General features: G+C 36.4%; 4 protein-coding genes across 4 annotated transcripts; all 4 read left to right on the top strand.

Annotated features, from left to right (window-relative positions):
• Positions 1-622: 622 nt before the first annotated feature.
• On the top strand, positions 623-3,708 carry LOC130714688 (homeobox-leucine zipper protein HAT2-like). Its single transcript, XM_057564613.1, has 2 exons — positions 623-695; positions 3,326-3,708. The coding sequence occupies exons 1-2, from the start codon at positions 623-625 to the stop codon at positions 3,706-3,708; spliced, it is 456 nt and encodes a 151-aa protein (XP_057420596.1).
• Positions 3,709-3,963: 255 nt separating this feature from the next.
• On the top strand, positions 3,964-5,882 carry LOC130728345 (putative 4-hydroxy-4-methyl-2-oxoglutarate aldolase 2). The gene is made up of 2 exons (XM_057579799.1): positions 3,964-4,122; positions 5,117-5,882. The coding sequence occupies exon 2, from the start codon at positions 5,130-5,132 to the stop codon at positions 5,628-5,630; it is 501 nt and encodes a 166-aa protein (XP_057435782.1). The 5' UTR covers positions 3,964-4,122; positions 5,117-5,129; the 3' UTR covers positions 5,631-5,882.
• A 2,954-nt stretch (positions 5,883-8,836) lies between these two features.
• LOC130732323 (seipin-1) lies at positions 8,837-11,332 on the top strand. Its single transcript, XM_057584392.1, has 2 exons — positions 8,837-9,540; positions 10,421-11,332. The coding sequence occupies exons 1-2, from the start codon at positions 8,992-8,994 to the stop codon at positions 11,129-11,131; spliced, it is 1,260 nt and encodes a 419-aa protein (XP_057440375.1). The 5' UTR covers positions 8,837-8,991; the 3' UTR covers positions 11,132-11,332.
• Positions 11,333-15,738: 4,406 nt separating this feature from the next.
• On the top strand, positions 15,739-20,248 carry LOC130728344 (probable WRKY transcription factor 20). Its single transcript, XM_057579798.1, has 6 exons — positions 15,739-15,874; positions 16,001-16,364; positions 16,480-16,680; positions 17,577-18,427; positions 18,523-18,678; positions 19,201-20,248. Exons 2-6 carry the CDS (start codon positions 16,011-16,013, stop codon positions 19,922-19,924), a joined length of 2,286 nt encoding a protein of 761 aa, XP_057435781.1. The 5' UTR covers positions 15,739-15,874; positions 16,001-16,010; the 3' UTR covers positions 19,925-20,248.
• The last annotated feature ends 3,563 nt before the right edge of the window (positions 20,249-23,811 follow it).

Here is a 23,811-nt window from a genome sequence, read left to right as displayed (position 1 = left end):
GTGCGAAGATGGAGGATATCCACTGGCAGCGGCTATGGAGGGCATGGTTGTGGTGCAAGGTGGCGATGGTGGTGAGTACTGGGTGGTAGATGTGCATGATGTCAATTAATAGATAGGGGTAGAAATAGATCCGAATGCTTGTAACAACTTATAACTTAGTCTATATTAGACCTAAACTAAACCATACATATCCATTAAACAAATAGGGTTAAAACTTTTTTTAAAAGTCTTCTTAATTAAAAGGTTCAGTCTTCAATAATTTTTTAAAATAGTCTTTTAGGTCTAATAGCTTGGCCTACTTAGGAAAATATAAATATAACAATACTTTTAATAATCATATTTATTTTAATTATTTTTGTTATAATACCTTAGTATAATATAGTCTTTAAAATAGACTATTAGGTTAGATTGATTTTTATAACATTTCAAAAAAATATCGATCCTTACAAAGATCGGACCATACCTTAAAAAACAACTAAAGTATAAGAAGTAAGCCTGACTCATTCAGGACTTAGTAGACACAACCCAACATTGCTTACTTTCACCAATAACAGTAACAACAAGTGTCCGACGAGAGTTGTGTACTTGTGTTGGTTGGCGACAATGGTGAAGGTGTCAGGGGATGGTAGTTGAAGGGCAACATGAGCATGGTGATGATAGTGGTGGAGATTGGAGAGTGTTAGACAATGATGATGGTATAGAATAACGGGGGTCGCAGAGGAGATACTGAAAATAAAAGTGTTGAGTAATGAGAATGGTGAAGATATCAAAATAACATATGCGGAAAAATTGTGGATTAATGCATGGCAATTTTTTTTAATTAAAAACTAAAGTGATTTTTGGTTAGAAAGTTCTTTTGCAAACTACAATAGTATCATTTTAAGATATATTATAAATCCCATGATCACGGGTGGAGATATCATATGTAAATACAATATAGATCCAGATTGTCCATCTGTACACAGGTTGGATGGTGAATTTGATTTTAGTGATAAACATTTGTGTAATGTAAATGGCCTTTTGGATTCAGAGAATAGCTAACCCCATAGCTAACTGATGCTGATGCCACTAAATTAATTAATTGATTAGCCCCATACCAAACAAATACTACAAATTAAACAAGAATAAAACTAGTCAGCGTCCATACTTATCCATGTTCATCACACACACAGTCCAAGTCAAGGTTCTAAATATTATTAAGTATTGTGCATCAACTACAGATTTTGAAGTGCAGTCCAAGAAATCATATAGGCCATGCTTCATGTGAAGGCTGTGATTGAAGGTATCCTGATATTGCGTTATGACTTGTGAGTTTGTGACCATGACGGTTTGTCAATATCTGTGTTTGGTTGTTTGTTTAATGAACTACCGTCCGTGCTTCATTTATTTACCAGTTATTAGTTTTTTACCTACTTAGAATTAAAGAATAGTAAATTTTTCTGAATAATAGCTAAAGTGGTAAGACTTAAGAACAAATGAGTTGGGGAGAGAGAAATGTTTAGGAGTCAATCCCTAGAAGTATAATTTTAAAAAAAGAGAGAGTAATAATTTGAATGTTAAAGTAAAAACTTTTTTTCGGACATTTTTTAAACTAAGGGGTTTTAACGGTTATAAAGTGTTGTAGGAGTTAAAAAGTGTCACAGAGTCATATTGAAAAAATGTCTGACAGAAAATATATGTCTATAAATAGTGTTATTGTGTGAAGTTATATAGCATAAAAGGAACATAAATATATATTTTTTGTACACCACATTGTACTAGTGAAAGACATAACAGAACACTTAATGCATTGATTGTATGCGTTATTCCACTTATATATCATTCAACATTTCTTTTATTCAATATAAATCTTCTTATTTATTTATATAGTTTCTTACTTACATTTGAGAATTTTTCACAACTAGAAGAGAGGAAAGTGAGCGATATGTTTTGGTCAGCCAAATCCGATGACTCACTATTATCTTGGTCGGCCGAAATGACTACACGACCAAGAGACTGTCAAGCTAGTCGTCCAACACGATCAAACATAGAACTTTCACTTTCGAACCAAATGATCCAATATAAGACTAAGTTGATAGAACTGATGGTAAAGTTTGCATACGCAGGCTACACTTCAAATGTCAACTACTTATTATTCACTATCTCTCATATTGCTCTTCTTAGAATTTGAGACTCCTCCGATCTAGAGTCGACTTGACCATTATAGTGCATTTTGCTGGCTCACCTTGCTGTGGACTCTTTTTGCTGTATTATGCTCTCATTCGCATTCACCGTTGTGCACCGCCACACTTGATCAAATGTACTTATTACTCACTTTATAAAAGAATAATAGTGTCCTCCATGGGGTTGTTGTAAATCAATTCCTATTACTACGGTTAGAACACACCGCAAGTGACACCTGAGGTCAATGAGAGCGAGGAGTGATCACTGAAGCAATAAGAAAGCACATACAAGGAGAAACTCTAGGCAATGCTTCTAGACGAATGTACATATGACTAGACTGATCACACACCAGAATGAGAGGTATTCCGAAACTGTATAAGTATGAGACTATACAACTGATGAAGTCTTATACGATACATCTTATTTTCGGAAGCTCATTCCATAAATTTACACATCATTTTCTTAAAAATAATGACCCATTCCCGTAAATTTTAGGTGCCCACTAGGGTGGGCTAATAATATTTTGGTCCACCGGTGGACCAGTCCTAAATACCGTTGGATTTAAGAATCTTAGAATATTTCTTATTTGAATGGTTAGGATTTGATGGATGATAAAAGGGCAATAGTGTAAATAGACCCCTTTTCTTCTCCCTTCACATTTCTGATGGAGATCCATTCCTGAATTTTTGCCATGATACCAGAATCAGTGTTTCTAATGTTATGGATACGGTGAAAATTACATTGGGTTTTGATTTGATTGAAGTGAAAAATGTCCATGTTCATGTTCAGATTTAACAATTGGTCTTGATTTAACAAAGGTAAAGAACAGGATCTGTGACGGTGAGGTCAGAGTCCAACTCTGAAGCTAGAAGAAAGGGGGGAAACAGAGCGATAGCGATGAAAAAGACAACATTTTCTACCACCGCTACTCTTCATCATCATCCACCACCTCAAACCCTAACCCTAATCCAACCCAAACCCAATCCCAATCCAAATCGAAAAAGGGATCAGGGTCCTCACTAGCGGTGGTAGAAAATGTCGATTTTCCTGTTTATTCGCATTCATAAAAAGTGCCCTTAATTTTTCCCCTTTCAAAAAGTTCCCAAAATTGAACAGATCTCTCAACGATTCATTCTAATTAAACCCCTGTTTTTGCATGCAGATCGAGATTCGGAAACATGCAGGGGCGGCGAAGGCGGTTTTTACCTCGGAGGAATCGGAATCGATGTGAATCGGTTACCATCTGGCGTCGACTGCGAAGATGAAGCAGGGGTTTCATCTCCGAACAGCACCGTCTCCAGCGTGAACGACAAGCGGAGTGAGAGGGAAGGCAATGGCGAAGAGCGTGACGTGGAGGAGAGAGATTGCTCCAGAGGAATCAGTGATGAAGATGATGACGGTGGTGAAACTTCAAGGAAAAAACTCAGACTCTCCAAAGATCAAGCCATTGTTCTTGGAGAAAGCTTCAAAGAACACAACACTCTTAACCCCGAAGAAGAAGAAGATGATGGTGAATTGGTGATGAAAAAGTTTGAAAGGGTTTGATGCACAAACCAGAATGAATGCAAAAGGAGAGAGAGGCACAATACAGTGAAGGAGAAAGGGGAGAAGGGAAAGGTAAAGGGAAGGGGAATAGTCAAAATTACCCTTTGATCCACCGGTGAACCAAAATATAAGTAGCCCACCCTAGTGGGCACCCAAAAATTTTATATTCCATCTCATTTCTACAAACTTTTTGTTTCTATCTTTATATGCATTTTGACATTTTCTATGACATAATGTCAAAATTTAATCTATTAATATGAAGACTACGCATCCTGCTGAGGTAAGAGGGAGAGTTGATAACTTTGATTGATATCTCTTCTGTCAAATCTACTTCCACTGCCAAAAGATTCAACTCATATCTCCCTCCGTACACTCCTTCACTCCATTCTTGCAAATCCCAGATCTGTGAAATCGGTATGTTTCTCTCTTCTCTTCATCACCCAGTTTTCATCGCTTCTTGATCTTATAGCTTCCGTGATTTTCGATTCTTTTTCTAATGAATACGCAACTAATCACTCGACCTTTCCATTTTATAAAAAAAAGTTTTGGATTTGGATATGATATGATGCTTAGATTCAAGCTTTTTTTCTTCTTCAATTCATACTCTGTTTCCCCTGCCTGTGATTTGATTTGATTCACCCTGTGTTTTTATCAACTGGTTTATCTCATCATTCATCACCTGAACTGTTTGATTTCATGTGCCCAGAACTTTAATCGCTTATATCAAGTTTAGGAGCTGTATGTTGGTTACTATAGAGCTCATGCTATAGGCTAGTTAGTATGTTCATGAATTTTCCAATTTAGTTTTGATGTTTTGTCATAGAGAGATACCAATGAAGAAATTGTTCAGTATAAAAAGAGAGAATACATGATGGGTTTTATGCAAAATTTGATTTTGATGATAACTGTATACCCCCTTTCATTTCCTCAACCAATCATATCCAAGGGTGTAATTTGCATGAAAACTTCTTTTAACTAAAGAGCATTTTTTTGGGTCATATTAATCATTGCTTAAGTGATTGTTTGGTTGAAGTGGTTTATGCTAGATTCCTGTTGTTAGTATAACTCCCTTAACAAACTAACAACATTTCCCTCCAATCCTAACTAACTTTATGAACTACCTAACCACTTACAGCTAACTGACTTTAACTCACTGAGTTCTCTAAAAATTCCTCTTGAGCGAAATCTCAGTTCGAGTATTGTGTATGGAGAAAATTACTTATTGGGGGGGCTAGCCCCATTAGAATGTGTATGTTGATGGTTTGAAGAGGATTTCTTGCATCCTACCATAGTACCATGCAAATGCAAACTAGCTATTTAATATGCTTTCATGCTTAAAGAAACCTCAAACATCATAGTCTTCCATTTCAATTATGAAACCAAATTGATTTTCATTTCTCTTTTCCAGGTTCTTGAGGTAAATGGCCCTGGTTACCACTGCTGAGGTGTGTGATGCAAATCCACAACTAATTTTGAGCGGGGAGGTTCGTGCCCTTCACCCAGTTTTTCAGATCTATGGTCGGAGACAGGTTTTCTCTGGCCCTGTAGTTACCTTGAAGGTATTTGAGGACAATGTTTTGGTCCGCGAGTTCCTTGAAGAGAAAGGCAATGGAAGAGTGCTTGTGGTGGATGGGGGAGGGAGTTTGCGCTGTGCAATATTGGGCGGAAACCCTGTGGTGCAAGCACAGAACAATGGATGGGCAGGTATTGTTGTGAATGGATGTATAAGAGATGTGGATGAGATCAATGGTTGTGATATTGGGGTGAGAGCTCTAGCTTCACACCCCATGAAAGCCAATAAGAAAGGCATGGGAGAAAAGCATGTTCCCATAACTATTGCTGGGACTAGGATCTCTGATGGGGAATGGCTTTATGCTGACACAGATGGAATTCTGATATCTCGAACCGAGCTTTCTGTTTAAATTGATGTGTTTGGATTTCCGTTACATTCGTCTAAAAGCACTTTTGTTCAAATCCATTAACAGACATGGATTTCTGTTGAAGTGCTTTTAACCGTTGCTAACATAAATCCATACTTATATTTTTCGACAGGCATTTCCTGGAGTAGTGCTTTCTGTACTTGTGTTCTTGACTCGGTTTCCTAGCTTCCACGACATTGTAACGCTATTAATCACCATGATAATGAAAGTAGGTTGGAGTGTTTGTCCATTTTATATCAACTTTGTCTCTGTTTTGAATTAATGTCATGAGAACCTTTCCCCCCCTTGAGTTAATAATTGTGTCTGTTACTAAGTTTGGTGAGATCCAACTGCAAACGAAGTTACAATGTCTTTATTTTTGTTTGTCTTAGAAAAAAAAAGTGTCGTTTTCTATAAAATTTGGTATGATTCGTGATATGTCTCTCCTTGTCGCTTGCTTCCAAATATGCATCACAATTCACAAGCCAGCAGCCAATATAGCCTGCATATATGATTAGATTAAAAATCCATTACATAAATTAGAGTACAAATAACACTTTTGATTGTATATACAATTAGACTCCTTTGTAAAGTGAAACTATCTTCTTAAAACAATACATTATGTTTGCATGGCAGATCTTATGAGCTGGGTATGCAGGCATGGCTGATCTCTTCATCATGAATATAGAAAGGGCTGAAGCTGCCTCAAGATTTTTTGAGTTGAACTCAAATAATTGTCGATGTTATTTTGTCAAATATTTGTTTTTCTCCAGGTAAAAAAATAGAGGCTGATAAGGTTAGAGCTTTATTGACACATACGGGTGAGGAAAATTGCTGGTTACACAGTTATAGAGATCAAGAACAAGAAGATTCGTGCATTCATTTCTGCGGATTGGGCACTTGATAAACTCAGATGAACAACATAATAGGTCTCAGAACCCTATTAAGGTTAGAGGCAAAATGAGCAAAATGAATGAGGAATTTCTCATTCAACTGAACTTAGAGGCAAAATGAGCTCAATAAGGTCATGAACAACTAAGGTCAAAAGAAACGGTTGCAATTTTTTTCGAAATAAACTCATAGCTACAATTTCAGCTGAAAATCTCATGATACTATTGAAATGCCTTAATGTTAAACATCTGGCGTATTTCCTCTGGATTCTTCCCTTTTATCATGTCTGCTATTGTACTGTATGTCAGGTCTAGCAGACTCTTGATGTTCAAGTAGTTTGCACACAGCTGAACAAGATCAAATAGAGTTTGATAGTCAACCTCAACAAATTTAGAATCTGAGTCTTTGATGTCAACACCTGACTTGTTCGGATTGGAAGCTTCAGTGTGCTTGCCAGTATTCAATGGTTGGTCAATGGTTTTTGACATGAGTGCCACACTATTGTCAACTTCAAACTCAGCTCATCTCCATCAGAACTTATCAACTTGATTTTCTTTGATGAAGGGGTTGGACTTGCATGCAATTTCTCTTCCTGCAACCAATACGTTTGAATCAGCTTCTTTTTTCATTAGAATTAATTTGAAAGTCTTATAGAAGGTTTTCCAGAAAAGTGATTCTATTTTCAGAATTAATTGTAGGAAAATTTTCAAACAGCCACTTAATTGAATATGCACAATAAAACATTGCACAGATTTTAACCTGAAATGGCTGTTGCTGGTGCTGCAGCATAGAGGGAGGACGTTGTTGCTGTCGATTTGAAGCACACGATGCTGCATCAGATTGTACGGTGGTATCAAGAGTTTGGAGGGGTTGAGAAGTTGGAAACTGTCCAGTTATGCCAAGTCCCTGGTTCTGCTGTGATGGAAGAGGAGTGTCAGAGAGAGGAAGTTGTGGTTGACTGACTATATGGCCTGGCCCCTAGGAGATGAAAGTCCCTAGGTTCGGGGGTCTGCCATAAAGAGGCGGTGGCGGGTAACTTGGCCGGTGCAGGTGCGGGGGTCTGCCAAAAAGAGGCAGTGGCGGGTAAGTTTCCAATCCAGCGGTGGTTGGCCGGTGCAGGTGCGGGGGTCTGCCAAAGGGACGACGGTGGTGAGGGGCACCGGCGGGAGCGCGGTGGTGGTTGCAATACATGGGAGAATACGAGCTTGGCTACCCTAAGCTTGCTTAACCTATAAGTTACTCACGTGGCTAATTGTTTTCCTAATCTCGTCTTCAGAGTGCTTCCCTCGTTCTTCAACACCTCTGAAATTTAATCCTAATCGTCGTTCTTCACTTCTCTTTTCGTCTGAACTACGGAATACAGTTCGGCGGCGGTGGACGAGAACCGCACCAGGAAGCAAACCGCAACCTCATGCCGAGAATCCCTCACAACATGGTGAAGAACGTTGGCCTGATTCTTCACCAGATCAATGACACGGCACAGGATGAACGATTGCAACGATTAGGACGAGTAGACGACGGCACGACACAGGATGAACGGTTGCACGATTGAGAGATGAGTGCAGTTTTGACTCTGAAAGGCTCCAACGGTCATCTCCCTCCTCCATCGTCTTCTTCACCCTGGAACCTTTTAGAGTCACGTGAGAAGCATGTGACTTGTCCAGTTATCAAGCTCTCTGAAGAAAGTCACGTGAGACACGCGTGAGGAAGCCACATCAGCTTCTCATGTTTTCTCACGGAAGGCAAACGGCAGACCAAAAGTGCAACGACATGTATAGTTGGAGGACAATTTTTGCTAATTTTAAAGTTTGGAGACGATTTTCACAAAAAGACAATAATTGAGGGACCAAAAATGCAATTAAACCAATATTTTATTAAACATATGTGGAAAGGGTATCGATACCTCTTATTTCAAAGAGTCTCTTAAAAATCCGAAATGATTGATCCAGTGAAGTATGACAGCATTGCGTAGTTGACATATTACACAGGTTTGATTCTCACTGGTTTTTTTGGGCCGGGTGAGATTAATGTAAGTATTCCATATTTCCATGAGTATTTTTTGAGTTGTCTAAATGACCCATGATAAAGTTTGGGTTAAATAACCCATCATCCAATTACATTGGAGATAAATGTGTTGGAAATAAATTAATAAATAAAATATGAAAATTCCAACTCACCTATCTCCAATGTGATTGGATGATGGGTTATTTAACCCAAACTTTATCATGAGTCATTTAGACAACCCGTATTTTTTTAGCATGCATGTTGAAGAAATCCATCTGAGTGTTGACGTGGTTGTCTTTCTCATCCAGATATTGCCACGGCCTCATCTTTTTCTCATGCAGAAGACACGTGTGCTGACACACCATGCAAAACCACTGCACCTGTCTCTCTTCTTCTTCATTCCTCTTCTTCTGCATTTTGTACCAACAATCCTTCAATCTCTCTATGAAACTGCACTCCACTTCCTTCCATGGATGAAGACCAAAAAGAGCCCTTTATCTTCCCCACACCACCCCATTTTCTAGCAAAATTGCTATCCTTCCAAGCAGATGTAATCTACAACCTCATGGCCTCTGTTTTTTCCCCTGTTTCCTCTGTTTTGACCTTGGCATCCGAGTCCTACCACCGTGCTGAGGAGACCAAGGAAAATGTTGAATCAGCAGTGGAAAATGCTCCTTATGGTGGCCTCATCTTGCTGAAGAAGCTGGGGCTTTGTGTTCTGAGTGCTGCATATGTGTGCATGGTTTTGTTTTTGGTTCTGATTCTAGCTGCTATTTTGGGTGTTGGTTTGGTTCGGTTCTGGGTGGAGGAGCCTGTGTTTGTTAAAGAAAGTTTGCATTTTGATTACACTGATGCTCACCCAAAAGCTGTGTTTTTGTTTGATGGTGGAATCAGTGGGGTTGCAGGGGGGTATGTTAAGAAAAAGCAGATACGTGTTCCGGTTGGTCACACATTTTGTGTTTCTTTGGTGCTCTTGATGCCTGAATCTGACTTCAATAGGGAGCTTGGTGTGTTTCAGGTATGACTTGATTTGTCTCTGAAATTTCATTGAATTTTGCATGTACTATGCCTTTTGGATTTGTCCATTTTACATGCAAGGAAAGACAGCTGGTTTGAACTATCCCTTAAACAGACCTGCTTTTGTTGCAATTTATTTACATAATTGTTACTTATCAACTGCTAGGTGCTGAGTGTTCTTAATTAATCAGTCATTAAGTCCTAGCCATCATGTGTATGTTTCAGGAGTACAATGTTATGATTTTGGACAAATATTAATAAAATTATTGCATCTGGATCACTGGATGGTTATGCTTCTGTTCATAATTCTTCCACTTACTTGAATTTTCTCTTTAGTTTCTTTGATCTTACAGTTATATTAGGGTCTATATATGAAACATCCTTCTACGTTCAAATATATCCATCATATTGTGATCTACCCTTACTCGGTGCATGTTTGGAATTCATTTTACAATTGATTCTAAAGCTACAATTAATTCTAAAGGCATAATGAATTTTGTGTGGAGAAGTTCATGTGAGTAGCTTCTGGTTTAGAATTGATTCTAGAGGCAGAATCAATTTCGGGGAAAAACATATGTGAGTAGCTTCCGGTTAAGAATTGGTTCTATGAAAAGAGAGTCTTCTGTGTGTTAGCTTATGTGTTTCAGAATTGATTCTCAGAATAGAGAAACTGATCCAAATATATCAATTGAGAGAGTACTTTGCTTTTTGTCTCAAATTATGTCAACAAGGAGAATAGAAGAAGGAAAAAACTTTACTTTTTGCTCTATAGTTTATGTGAATAGTGATTACCATAAACATGTGTACTTGATCAAAGAGATCTGTTTCTTTAAGAATTAATTGGAGTTTTTCTTTTCTTCTCTTCTCTTTTCTTTTTCCAGTTGACAGCAGAACTCCTAGCAGTACATGGAAATGTAACAGCAAAATCCAGCCAGCCATGCATGTTGCGGTTCCGCAGCTCTCCCGTTCGACTAGCCAGGACAGTCATGATGGGTGTGCCTTTGGTTCTAGGAATCTCAGGTGAAACCCAGAAACTCAATGTAGAAATATTAAAGCACAAGGAAGACAGGAGAAGAAGCAATGCTATCAGAGTCACCCTGCACCCAAGAGCAGGAACTTCATCTCTTCCTCAGATATATGAAGCTGAAATCGTGATAAAGTCCAAACTTCCTTGGACTAAAGAGTTTGTCCGCAATTGGAAATGGAGTTTCTATGTTTGGGTGTCCTTGTATGTCTATATTGTGCTACTCATGTTTCTCCTTTGTTACTATAGGCCACTCATCTTTCTGGTCACACCAGAAACTTTTAGTTATCATAGGGTTAGTGAAGTCACAAGTGAAGAAGTAGCTACAGAATCATCACAAATCAGGGAATTTGTGGATGAAAGTGAGGTTTCTGAGTTGTTGAGGAAATGGAGGCGAAGCAGAAGCAAGAGAAAAGCTATCCTTACACATGATGGTGGTGGTGGTGGTGTGGGAGAAACCATTGGCTCATCAGGTTCCAGCATCAGCATGACTACTACTAGAGAAGATGTGACCAGTGTGGCTGTGGAACATGATGTCGAGGATTCTGAATCGGTGTGCATAGATTAGAAGGTTAGTTTCAGCTACTTGTATATGGTTTACTGTGAGTATGAGAACTTGAGTAAGCTGTAAGGTATGAAGAAAGTGATATCTTGCATTGCTATGTTACTTGGTCACATTCTTATATCAATGTTATTGAAGTACCTTAGAATACTCAACCCTCTCTATTTATAGGGAGATTATCGGGTGGTCCACCGATGATCCACGCTACGATCCACGCTACGGTGACTTGTTAGATTCATAATCGTCAATTAAAAGCTAAAAATAGTGAACACTACAAAAAAGAAAAATAGTGTTGGCTGAAGGTCAAAAATTGACACTTGTTGGCGCTACTTTTCACTAATGACATGCCTTCCTTTTAGCATTAGTGTTGTGGCGCTACTATTAGCTAATGACATGCCTTCCTTTTAGCATTAGTGTTGTGGCGCTACTATTAGCTAATGACATTCCTTTTAGCGTTAGTGTTGTGTATTGCATTCCTTTTAGCGTTAGTGTTGTGTATTGCGAAATAGATGAAATTAAGAAAAATTATTGAAATGATTTATGTTGTTTACAATTATATTTACAATTAACACCATACATTCATCATCATAATAAAGAAATAAAAAATTTACAATTAACACCATACATTCATCATCATACTAATGAAGTTAACAAATTTATTGAAATGATTCATTTCTTTTAACGCTCTAAAGAGATTAAATTAAACCGGAGATAAAGAAGCTAACAAATTGGAGTTTACAAACGACACAAGGCGTAGAGGAACATCCTCTACCCAAACAAAATGGCCAAAAGACACAATATTAATGGTCCGTTTGATAGACATGATAAGCAGACATAATAAGATTACAATAATTATATCCTGCTGTAATATGTTGTTTGTTGTGCCAACATGATAAGATAACACTATCATGTCCCTTATCCTAAATAGAAATTATCCTGACAGGATATGATATCAGTTTATGAATATCGTGAATTTTTTATTTCAAAAGAAAATTTGATACATTTTTCATTGTTTCTATCATATCCTATCAATATCATGTCCACCTCAAACGCAGGATTGGATAAGAGTGTATCTTGTTCTTATCATATCCTGTCCTTATCCAATCATTTATCTTATTCTGCTCTTATCATATCCTGACCACCAAACGAGGCTTAAAAGTCTACCTAAAGTAAACGACGAAAAGACACGACATTAAGGTTCCATTTGGTGGACAAGATAAGGAAGGACATGATATAATAATAATTATATCCTGTTGTTATCTGGTGTTTATTGCGTCAGCAGGATAAGATAACATTATCTTGTCTCTTATCCTATCTTGTCCATATCAAACTCTATTATATCATGCTCTTATCATATCTGACCACCAAACGACCCTAAAAGTTAAAAAGTCTGCAATAGAATTATAACAACGACGAACAAAAGTAAAATCCCATCCAATAAACAACTAAAAAACGTGCCTCCTAGGCTCCTACACTAAACCAGACAAGTAAGACCTCCCACTCCGAATTGTCATTGGCGCAAACCCGAACTCATGATTAGGAAAATCTATAACTTATTTGGAACAATGATAGATTTGACTTTGCATATAATTAATGAAATTATTATGTTTTAAATATTTATTAAAATATAATTTCAAAAAGTATTAATGTAATATAATTCTATTCAAAGTAAAAGAAATGGTTAAAAATTTAAAAAAAATCTTCATACCAATAGCCTCTTTGGCATAGGAAAAAAAATCTCTTTCTATATTAATAATATTTACATTGATTCTATTCAAAGTCAAATCTGTAATTTATTTGGAATAATAAATATGACAAATATAAATAATTTAAAAATAGTTAAAAATTAAAAAACATACCTTCATACAAATCCGATAGCCTTTTTGGCATAGGAAAAAAATATGTTTCTATATTAATATTTTTCATTTAAATATTGGATATTTGTTTTGAACGAAATATTGGATATTAATATAAATTAGTATTGGATATTCTATGTTTTATTAAAATTTGAAAAATAACTTATTTTAATAATTAATAATAAATACTTCCATTAATGCTAGAAAAGTCAACTGTATTTATAGAAAATATCTTTAGAACAAAAAATTTATATAAAATATGAATATATAGATGTGTAAAGATTTTTAGGGATGAACATAATTGATATTTAACTCACTTTCTTTTTATACAAATCCAATAGCCTTTTGGCATAGGAAAGAATCTGAAGAATATTTATATAAAGAAAATTTAATAATTGATAATTAATGTTGAATAAAAGATTTATTTTATGATAATTGTCATTTTATATAAGAATATAAGAATAAATGATGATTGTTAGATCTAATCATAAAAAATCATTACGTGATCACTTCAATGACTTAATGAGAAATGGAAGTATTTATCATCAAATACTTGTCCACCCTAATGCGTGGAAGCATAGGGTTGTCATCCACATACTCCACTGTCATCTTCCCAGCATCAAATAAATCAACTCGCTCTTTCACTGGTTGTTTCTCCTTACACCCCATCAGTTTCTCCTTAAAGGACATGTGTTGAGTTGGGGTCCCCTCTCTGGGGTTTTTTCCGGCTGTTGTCATCCTCGCCAGCCGGCGCCGCTCTCGCCATATCAACGTCCATGCCCTAGCAGAGTTCTCCCTTTTTGAATACTATATATTTTTATTGAAATTTTAAAATAATTTATTTGATGATAAATACTTCCATTAATTTTATAAAATTCAACTCTAGTTATGGAAAATGTCTCTTTACCAATTTTTTTTTTTATAGAAAAGAATATATAGATTTGTACATATTTTTAGGGATGAGCATAACTGATATTGAATTCACTTTCTTTTTCTACAAATCCAATTGCGTTTAGGGAAAAAATGTGAAGTATCTTTATTGATAATTAATATTGGATACTATATATTTCTATTAAAATTTTAAAAAATAAATTATTTAATAATATAAACTTCCATTAATGGAAAATATCTGCACCAAAAAATTAATATAAAATATGAGTACACATATTTGTAAAGATTTTTAGGGATGAATATAATTGATATTGAAATCACTACTTTCTTTTCCTACATTCTAAGGAAAAAATTCATTGGTTTCATTTTGGCTCTACTACTTTCTAAGATGGTCAAAGTCAAAGAATGGAATATGAAGCCATCCATTTCTATTCGATTGCTTATTGCAAAAATCAATAGTTGCAACAAAAGGGAATTGATTACCTAGTTAAGATGGTGACTAGTGGCTTGTGAGTTTCTAGAAGTGAGTCAGTAAAGTAAAGGAGATAAGACATAAAACTCAACTCATAATTCATTAAAAACTCTTAATTAAATAAATTTGAAATTTGTTGAGAATCAAGAGCTTGTTGAGATCATAAAAATTATGGAGATCCGAAAATAGCTGCTGATAGATTTGGAACTGCAACTAAATCACTAACAGCACAAAGTGCTGTTTTGAGATAATAGCAACATGTGGCTGTTATGTGGGTTATGATTTTTCACATGTCATTTCTTCCGAAACTAGTGTTTAAATTATGTTATCAAACCCTTTACGTGTACTAACCACTGCTAACACTTCTCCCTCATTCTCTCTCAAGTTAATAGGTTTTCTTATTTAGCCACTAATTCAAGAAATTATAGAATGATTTATGGTCCACTAACTAGTAAGAGTGTGTTTGGAAAACAGTATTCACTTACTTCAACCAGAATACAATGGGGAAACACATTTTTTATGATAAAAATGTAAATGGAGATATTTGGTCCCTTAAAAAATGGTTTACTTTTATCTTAACCACAAAGCAAACATATACTAAGAAAAATGCCATATATGTTCCTATGACTATGTTAGCACTAGTAATTATTTATAATATAAATTAGTTTGGATAAATAGTTTAATCAAGACTGTAAGTTTTTATTATATTATTTATTTATATCAATTTGAGAGACTTATTAAGATAATAACAAAATAGTTTATACGTATAAGCGCTTATTCATACTCAATCTTACAACTTGTGAAAATAAACTCAATCTAGTACACAAAAACTTATCATAAGCGGGTTAGTACACAGAAAAATGTTATAAGCGGTTTAGTACACAGAAAATTATCGTAAGCGGTTTTCGTAAGTTTACTCAAACACTTGATGGATCCGAATTCCCTGCAGTTAAAATTTTCTAAAGTCACAGCAATCATAATTTTGTAGCCCTCCGATCAAGATCACACAGCTTAGATTTAAAATGACAATCATACGCATAAAACCAATCTTGTTAAATTTAAATCGTCTGATTAAAATCGAACGACAATAAAACCATGAATGCACCGGCTTTAGGAAATATTTTAAAACAGAAAATCCACATTATACATATGTACGTAAGCACTTAAGTTATCAGATAAGCTCAAATAAATAATAAATGAGTCAAAAAGCAGAATATAATAATTGTTAAAATTGTTTACTTTAATTATTTTCAACAACAAAAAATTGTTACTTTAATTATTATTATTATTATTTTTATTTATTTTTGTTTTACACACGAGCACAAGCACACAAAGGACAAGAACATTCTGGCTGGTTATATATATGGGGTGTGTGTGATGAGAGGAGAGGTCCCATTTTTCATTTTTCATTTTTCATGTGTAGTGCGTGGGAAACAAAGATTGCATTGCACAACGTGATTTCAAAGCATCACCATCATTGGTTTCAGCTCCACTCTTCTGGAGCTGAACCCCACCATCATCACAATTCAGGTTACACCATTACACCCTCATATCCATTTTTCCAATTTCAATTCAATTTCTGATTGTTCTCATGTTTCATTTTTCATTCATTTCTCACCATGATCATGTTGTGATTCTTGTGTTGTGCCTGAACAGACCACAGGACATGATGGTAGGACTCAACAACAACAACAACAACAACAGCAACACCAACGTGAACAAAAGTGACAACAATAACAACAACAACGACAACAACAATTGTGATGGTGAAATCTTTGTCTCTGATGACAAAGGTGGAGACTTTCCGGGGTTTCCAGGAAAACGAAGCATCGCTGAGAGAAGGGGTTTCAATACCAATGCACCAAGGATCAACACTGCACTTTTTCGCACTGCGACTGTAGCCGCAACTGCAACAACCCCTTTGGTTTCTCCTTCTGCTCGATCACCTCGTATCACAATCCCTCCTGGGATTAGTCCTGCTGCATTGCTTGATTCCCCAATCTTGCTTCTCAATTCTCAGGTATCTATGATGACCCTTTTGATTCTTCTTTCTCAATTTCAGAAAAAAGATTGTTTTTTTGTTTTGTTTTTGTGATTATTAATTTGTTATGGTTATTATTTGTGATGTGTTTTAGCCAATGCCATCTCCCACTACTGGGAGTTTCTTCATGCTGTCACCTTTCCCTCATGAAGAATCAATGGCCACTGCTGTTGCACTTGGACAAGGGAATATGGATGTGTCCTCTGCCTCTGATGCTGTTGCCTCCTCTGAATTCAAGGCTCATGCCAATTTGGATCCTAATTCTTTACCCCCTTACCCTGCTTCACTGAATCAGGTACCTTTCTTTGTTGCTGTGATTGTTATTATTATTAAAGGGCAATCTGAAAGGCTAATACCATAGAAGTCCTAATTGTGAGTGTAATGTATGGAGTCTTGTCTTGTATTTCTGGTTAATTCCATGATTTTAACCCATCACCTCTTTGGAGTTTTGTGTCAAGGTTCCTCTTCTGTTTTTATTAATCGTAATCAAAACAAAATTGCAATGGGTGTTGGGTTGTGTTTTTTAATACAATGGTGGTAGTGATATCATATCTGAATCTATGGCTTCATGCAAACTGATCAGACAAAAGCCTGACAATTCACTCTAAGGTTGAGTGTAACCCTTGTAGTGCATTACTGGGTGGTGTCATCCACTGCTGGTACCTGTGAAGACACTTAGACACCCAAGTTACTGAGTGAATATAAACTGAGTAGGGGATTAGATGAGATCTATTCTTGAATTGTTTGATACATGGTCTGATAGAAAAGGGGGGTGGGGGGTGAATTGTCCTGTCATCCGAGTCTAAGTCGAATCTTGGTCTAAGTGTATGCCTAAGTGGTATGTCGTCCCAGGTGTAAGGGCCAGCATCCCACACTAGAACACAAATCATTCAAACAGCTTATCACTAACACTTCTGAGTCTCAATTAGATGTGGTTGATATGTGAAGAGTAGGGAGCAGAAGTTTGTGTAGTTAAGCAATTTGCTGACAATCAACTTGAAACATTTAAAAGTGATGGCGGTAATACCAATACCAATTTTAAACAAATGTCTAATAGGGAATCTGTCTAATTCTATTTGTTAACTCATCCTACAAGCTCTATATTTTTCTAAGATATTATCCAATGTGAAAGCTTCCTAAGTAGAATTTTTCTAAAATACATGTGTAATTTGGTGACATTGAACTGATTAGGTTCCTAGTAACTGCCACATGATGAAGGAAGGAAATCGGGGCAGCCAACTACTTGTTCAAGTTCAACCACCTTTAAATTTTCCATTCCCAGAAGATTTTCCGAAGGGCTATCCTGCAATAAATGGCGAGGTCCATTCCTACAATGATGTGAGCATGGTGAATGATAATGCCAATCATGTTGAGATGTCAGTCTCTCGTTCTGAGGAAGCTAGTGATGAAAGCACTCTGCCTGAAAATGCTATTGATGGCGAGGATACCGGACAGCAACTTGTTGTAGAAGAACAGAAAGAGACATCCCATGCGACCGGAGTCGTAAGGACCTCAGAAGATGGCTATAATTGGAGGAAATATGGACAAAAGCAGGTAAAAGGCAGTGAATATCCCAGGAGCTACTATAAATGTACTCAACCTAATTGTCAGGTCAAGAAAAAGGTTGAAAGATCCCATGATGGCCAAATAACTGAAATTATTTACAAGGGTGCTCATAACCATCCGAAACCACATTCTAGCCGTCGAACATCAGCACTTTCAAATGATGAGATTTCAGAAATTGCTGAAGCTGGTGAAACCTGTGTTAAAGTTGACTGTGATTCAGTCTGGGGAAATATTCACTCTGGAATGAGAGATACAAAGCACAGGTTGGCATGGAAGGCTGATGGTCAGGAAAGGACATCCTCAGCTTCTGCTATGACTGAGCTCGCAGATCCAATATCAACGAAGAGAGCTAAACCTGAATCGGAGGACACTCCAGAGTTTTCTTCTACACATGCTAGTCATGGTGGTGATGCAGATGGAGCCACTCAAGCAGTCATGTCACTTGAAGATGATGCTGAATCAGAGTCCAAAAGAAGGTTTTATACTCTATCTGTGTGTTTCCTCATGTTGACATTGGCAATAACAAATAGAAAGACAGCCTACATGTTTCTGAATTGATTTTCTATTGCAGGAAGAAGGAAAGCTACACTGTTGAAGCTATGCCTCCCAGGGCTGTTCGTGAGCCTCGAGTTGTAGTCCAAATTGAGAGTGAAATAGACATACTTGACGATGGTTATCGCTGGCGGAAGTATGGACAGAAAGTTGTCAAAGGAAATCCAAACCCAAGGTGACATTTCCTTTCTTTGTGCACTTGCAAGTCTTTATTTTTGTGTACATGAATGAAATATACTTCTCATGTGTTGTTTCTTTCTTTAACAAAAGAGTATATTACAATTTTAGGGAACTGTGGTCTCAAAAGAAGTTCTGAGTATTTCCTTGAAGTTTTATTAGATTTAACTAGGTTTAATTAGAACATTTACATTTTTCTGTTTCTTTTTTGCTGCTCTTTTTGGTGGATAGACAATTTTCACTCTTAAGTTGACAAGAATTGAGATTGGTTGATATTGTTTATCATTCTATTATACTTTTCTGAACTTGCTCATTGTAAATCGGAGCTTGTTCATTTTTTAACTACAGATTGTGTTAATTAATTCTTTATATTTTTTCCCACATTTAAGGTTTTTCACATTAGGGCTATGCTTTTAACTGTATCAAGCTGTTATGATATCTGTAGCTTTTTTCATACATTGCTTTCACATGTGTTTATAAGCTGATATGAATTTAACTTTTTCCAATGGATATTTTCTAGGAGCTACTACAAATGCACAAGTGCTGGATGTCCTGTAAGGAAACATGTGGAAAGGGCTTCCCATAATCTGAAATATGTTATCACTACTTATGAGGGAAAACACAATCATGAAGTGCCTACTGCTAGAAACAACAATCAGATAAGCTCAAATGATGGTGGTGGTGCTAATGGGCAAGCAGGTCTTACATTACATGGGAGTGCCAGTATCCCAAAGCCAGAACCTCATCAAACTCTAGCACCTCATTTTGATAGAAAACCTGATTTTAGCAATGAGTTTCTCAGGCAAGGTTTGATTGGAAGTTTGGGTAATGACCTGAAGTTTGGACCTTCCTCCATGAGCCAAATGAAGTACTCTTCCTTGAGTAATACCATGCCTTATGGCTCCTATGGACTGAATCCTGATCGTTGTGCCACCCCTGCTGGATCTATGGCCGCAATGTTCCCTGATTTTCCAATGCCGCTACCAATGAATCTTCCCTCATCTGGAAGTTTTCCTCTTGCTGGAATTAACTTTAACCGCATGAAACCGATGGGTCATGTCCAGTCTTTCCTTTCAGGGCAGCAGGTGAAGGAGATTGATTCAGGGTTCCTGAAGCCTAAACAGGAGCAGAAGGATGATACTATGTACACCACATGCATACCCTCTCTTGATCATGCAAATGCTTCTCTCAATCCGTCAACATCACCATCCATTTATCAGCGCGTCATGCAGAATTTCCCTTGATAATCTTGTTCTTGCAGCAAGTAGCAGCAGCAGCTTCTGTTTGTTATTCCCCAGTATTTGAAGGCCTTTTGTCCTATCATTGATATTTCAGTTTTTAGAAATATTTTTTTCAAACAAACTCCGGTGTCCTTATTTATACAAGTTGCATACCAATATTTGTTAGGTAAATTTCTTTGGTCCTATCATTGTTGTTTCGAGGTTCTCATGTATGATGTATCATCTATTGAGACAATCAAACTATGGCGTTTTTTTGGCATACCAATAGTTGTAACTTGTAACTAGTTCTTGGTAGAGTGGTTTAAGTAATAAAATATATGACTCTTCTGTGGAATGTTTTCTTTTTTTCTTTTTCTCAAACAATTTCCATTACCTTTGTAAAATTAGTTGCGGAGAGAATATTTGTGAAAGATGAACTTACATGCTTAGTCAATGAATGATCAGCCTGAGATTGAGTATACCCTTGTGAAATAAGAGAGGAAGATAACCTAGAATACCATTGAGAACTTAGCTTGATTGAGCCCATAGAGACTTGAGTAGTTTATATACTTAATGAGGCTTAGAAGAAGTGACACTTGGAGGAAGCTCCATTTAGACTTCCTCTTCAAGTACACCATGCAAAAAGGCATTGTTAACATCAAGTTAATGGAGGTTCCAAATCTGAACAGTAGCAATAGCCAGAAAAAGACAAACAATGAAAAGGAAAATCCGAAAATGTATCCATAAAATCAACATCTTCAATTTGAGCATAGCTCTTAGCTACCAACCTAGATTTGTGACCTTCTATGGTGCCATCAACTTTATACTTGACTTTATAAACCCATTTACAACCAATAAGGTCCCATATGTGATTGAGTTCCAGAGCATGTAATTATATAGTGGCTTGAAGCCAACATGGAGATTTAACAGCTTCTCGATATATTTTGGGTTCAATATTTACATATGTGGCTAATAAAATGAAGATGTGCAAGGGGAAAAAAATTATAAGAAAAAAAAATTAGAAACAGAATGTGGGGAAGAGGTTAAGTGTGATTGAATAAATTACAATGAAAATCACCAAGGTAGAAGGGAGGTTTCAAGGTCTATGATATTTATGAATAGGAACAGGAAGGATTATGGGTGGGTGTTGATGTGCATTTGGGTCTGATATATGTGCTAGTTATGTTGTACAAGGAATATCTGTAGGAGAAGAACTAGTCTAAGATGTGGTAAGGGTGGAGAAGTGAAAAAATAAAATTCTAAAATCATCTGTAGAAGAAGAATTGATTTTGGATGAATTTATGGAGATGGTTTGTTAAAGTCGTTTTCCCTCAAAGAAGATATCATGTTTGGATATAAAAATCTCTGTATGACACATGTTTTAAAACCCCAAAAAAGACATTTCTTTGCTCTAGATTCATGTCATGTTGATGGCTAGATAAGGTAGATGCAAATGCAGGACATCCAAAAACCTTGAGAACCAATAGGGCAGGTGCTGTGTTGAGAAACAACTCATATGGAGACTTAAAATCAAGTACTTAAGAAGGAATGAAGAAAGTCGATTGATGGAATGAACAACATGAAGAACTGCATAGCTCCAAAAAACTTTAGGCGGGTTTGCTTAAAATAACACATGAATTTATTAGTGGTCTCTACACATGAAGTTTGATAAATGGTGCCTGATGATCATTGTACCGCACGGGGTTTTGGGCCGGCTTACCATGATATGGACGATGGGCTTCAAGGAGTATACCAAAGGCGGCCCAACAGAAGTGACCCACCAAAGAGCTCCAGGGAAGAGGGGGCGCGTCCAACCTTCCACGTGAGATTCACATTGGCGGAGCTTTGAGCAAGTCTTTACTGACTTAGGGATTAAGCCAGCTAGCTTTGCTATCATGTTGTTGCCTTTCTGTTACATGTAACCATATCTATTCAATGTATCTAGACGTTTAGCATGGTTAGCCTATCTGTTATATAAAGGAGGCTCACCATAATCATTGTAACTCAATTTTTATCAATATACTACTCTCAGATCTTGCTTTACTCTGCTTACTTAGGTTCTTTTCAAGAACAATCATAAAATGCTGGCATGTTGAATTTTGCATCATTATTAGATTGTAATCTTGACCTTACAATCAAACTGTGAGCACCAATTGTACAAAGTTAGCAACAAGATTTCTACTTTCAGCCTTGGATTTCATCAGAAACAGCCATGAGTGTTGAGTGAAATCATCAACTGGTTAGAGAATATTGATGATCATGGATAGAAGGTGTGCAAAGTAGACCCAAATATCAATATGAATCAAATCAAATCAAAAGCAGCATGTGATTTATTTGAACTAGTGGAAAAAGGTAATTTTGATTGTTGGACAAAGTGATAAAAATCACAGACTTCATTACTGTCAAAATGAACACAGAAATTGAGTAACAATTTTGTGCAAAACAGTATGTGAGGGATCTCCTATTCAGAGGTGTCATAGATCAAAATAGGAACTTGTACATGTGAGAAAGACTCTGCATTGCTAGCAATTATTTTGGGTTCACCAAGAATTTTGCTCATGTTATAGAAATAGAGTAGTGTAGAGTGAGATCAAGTAATCCGAATGACATGTATTGATTACTTAATGAATGAATACAAGAGTATGAATACAAGAGTATCTCCTTATAAGAAGATTGATATCATATAGCTTTAATTATAAGATATGAGATGTCAAACTAACTATACAACCATCATATAACAAACTATTAACAGAAACTAACTGCGTCTAAGGGCAAGAACAAATACACTTAAGTACATAGTACTCTACTACACTCATTTACTCTAAGACTCCCCCATAAGCTCAACTGTAGGTATCACCAGCATTAAGCTTGGCACGAATCTTTGAAAATCGAGAAGAATATAGAGGCTTCCTGAGCACATCCACTATCTGAGCAGTAGCAAGGATAAGTTGAATTGAAAGTTGCTTGTCATCTTATTTTTCTTGGACAAAAAGTAAAACTAATTCCATATGCTTGGTGCAGGAAAGTTGAACTAGATTATGTGCCAACAAGACACCACTTAAGTTGTCACAAAGAAGAGTTTAAGTAGTGGTAGTAATCTTCAATTCAGCAAGTAAAGTTTGTAACCAAAGTATGTTTGTAAAAGCTTGGGCTAAGCTTCTACATTCAGCCTCACAAGTCACAACTACTACGAGCAACTAACTACTGTTTCCTTGCGAGACCACTAGAAAATTAAATTAGTACAAGGAAGAGACTAGCTCTTGAATTGTTGTTAATAACGTTAGAAAATGCTTGTTTAAGAAATAAAACACAACGTTGAGTGCCCTTAACCTTAAGATACTGCAAGATTCTCTTTACAACTTGCCAATGTTCTGTAAGAGGATTTGCCTTAAATTAGAAAATGTTACTAACAGAAAAGCTAAACTCTAACAATGGACATATAAAGGGCAAGATTAGAACATTGAGTTCCTCCATGTTTAGATGACTTGGAACCATTTATCATAGGAGAATAAGTTGGTTTGCAATATGTTAGAAAATATTATAAAACCATTCATTTAGCCCTTACCCAATAGCTTAAACTTTTGGGATAAATTAGTTGTTTGACGCAATATGCTATATTCACCTTGCAGAGTAGATCATGAATATACTTGCTTTAAGTTAATAGCATAGAGCTATTAGACAAATGTTTGACCTATAGACACAGAAAATAGTCTAGCTGAGCCAATTCCTTTAGATCAAATGCAAGTTTCAATTTGGAGATGAACGGATGAATCAGGGAGGAAGATGTGCCAGTAATTATAATATCGCCAATGTAGACTAGAGCATATAGTGTGAATGATCTAGTTGAAAGACAAATATAGATGAATCACATTTTCTTGAAGCAAAACCAAATTGTATAAGAGTATATCTCA

Source organism: Lotus japonicus, chromosome 1 (assembly GCF_012489685.1).
Source record: "Lotus japonicus ecotype B-129 chromosome 1, LjGifu_v1.2".
Taxonomy (NCBI): Eukaryota; Viridiplantae; Streptophyta; class Magnoliopsida; order Fabales; family Fabaceae; genus Lotus; species Lotus japonicus.
Note: the sequence above shows the minus strand (reverse complement) of the source record. Positions and strands in the feature narration are given on the sequence as shown.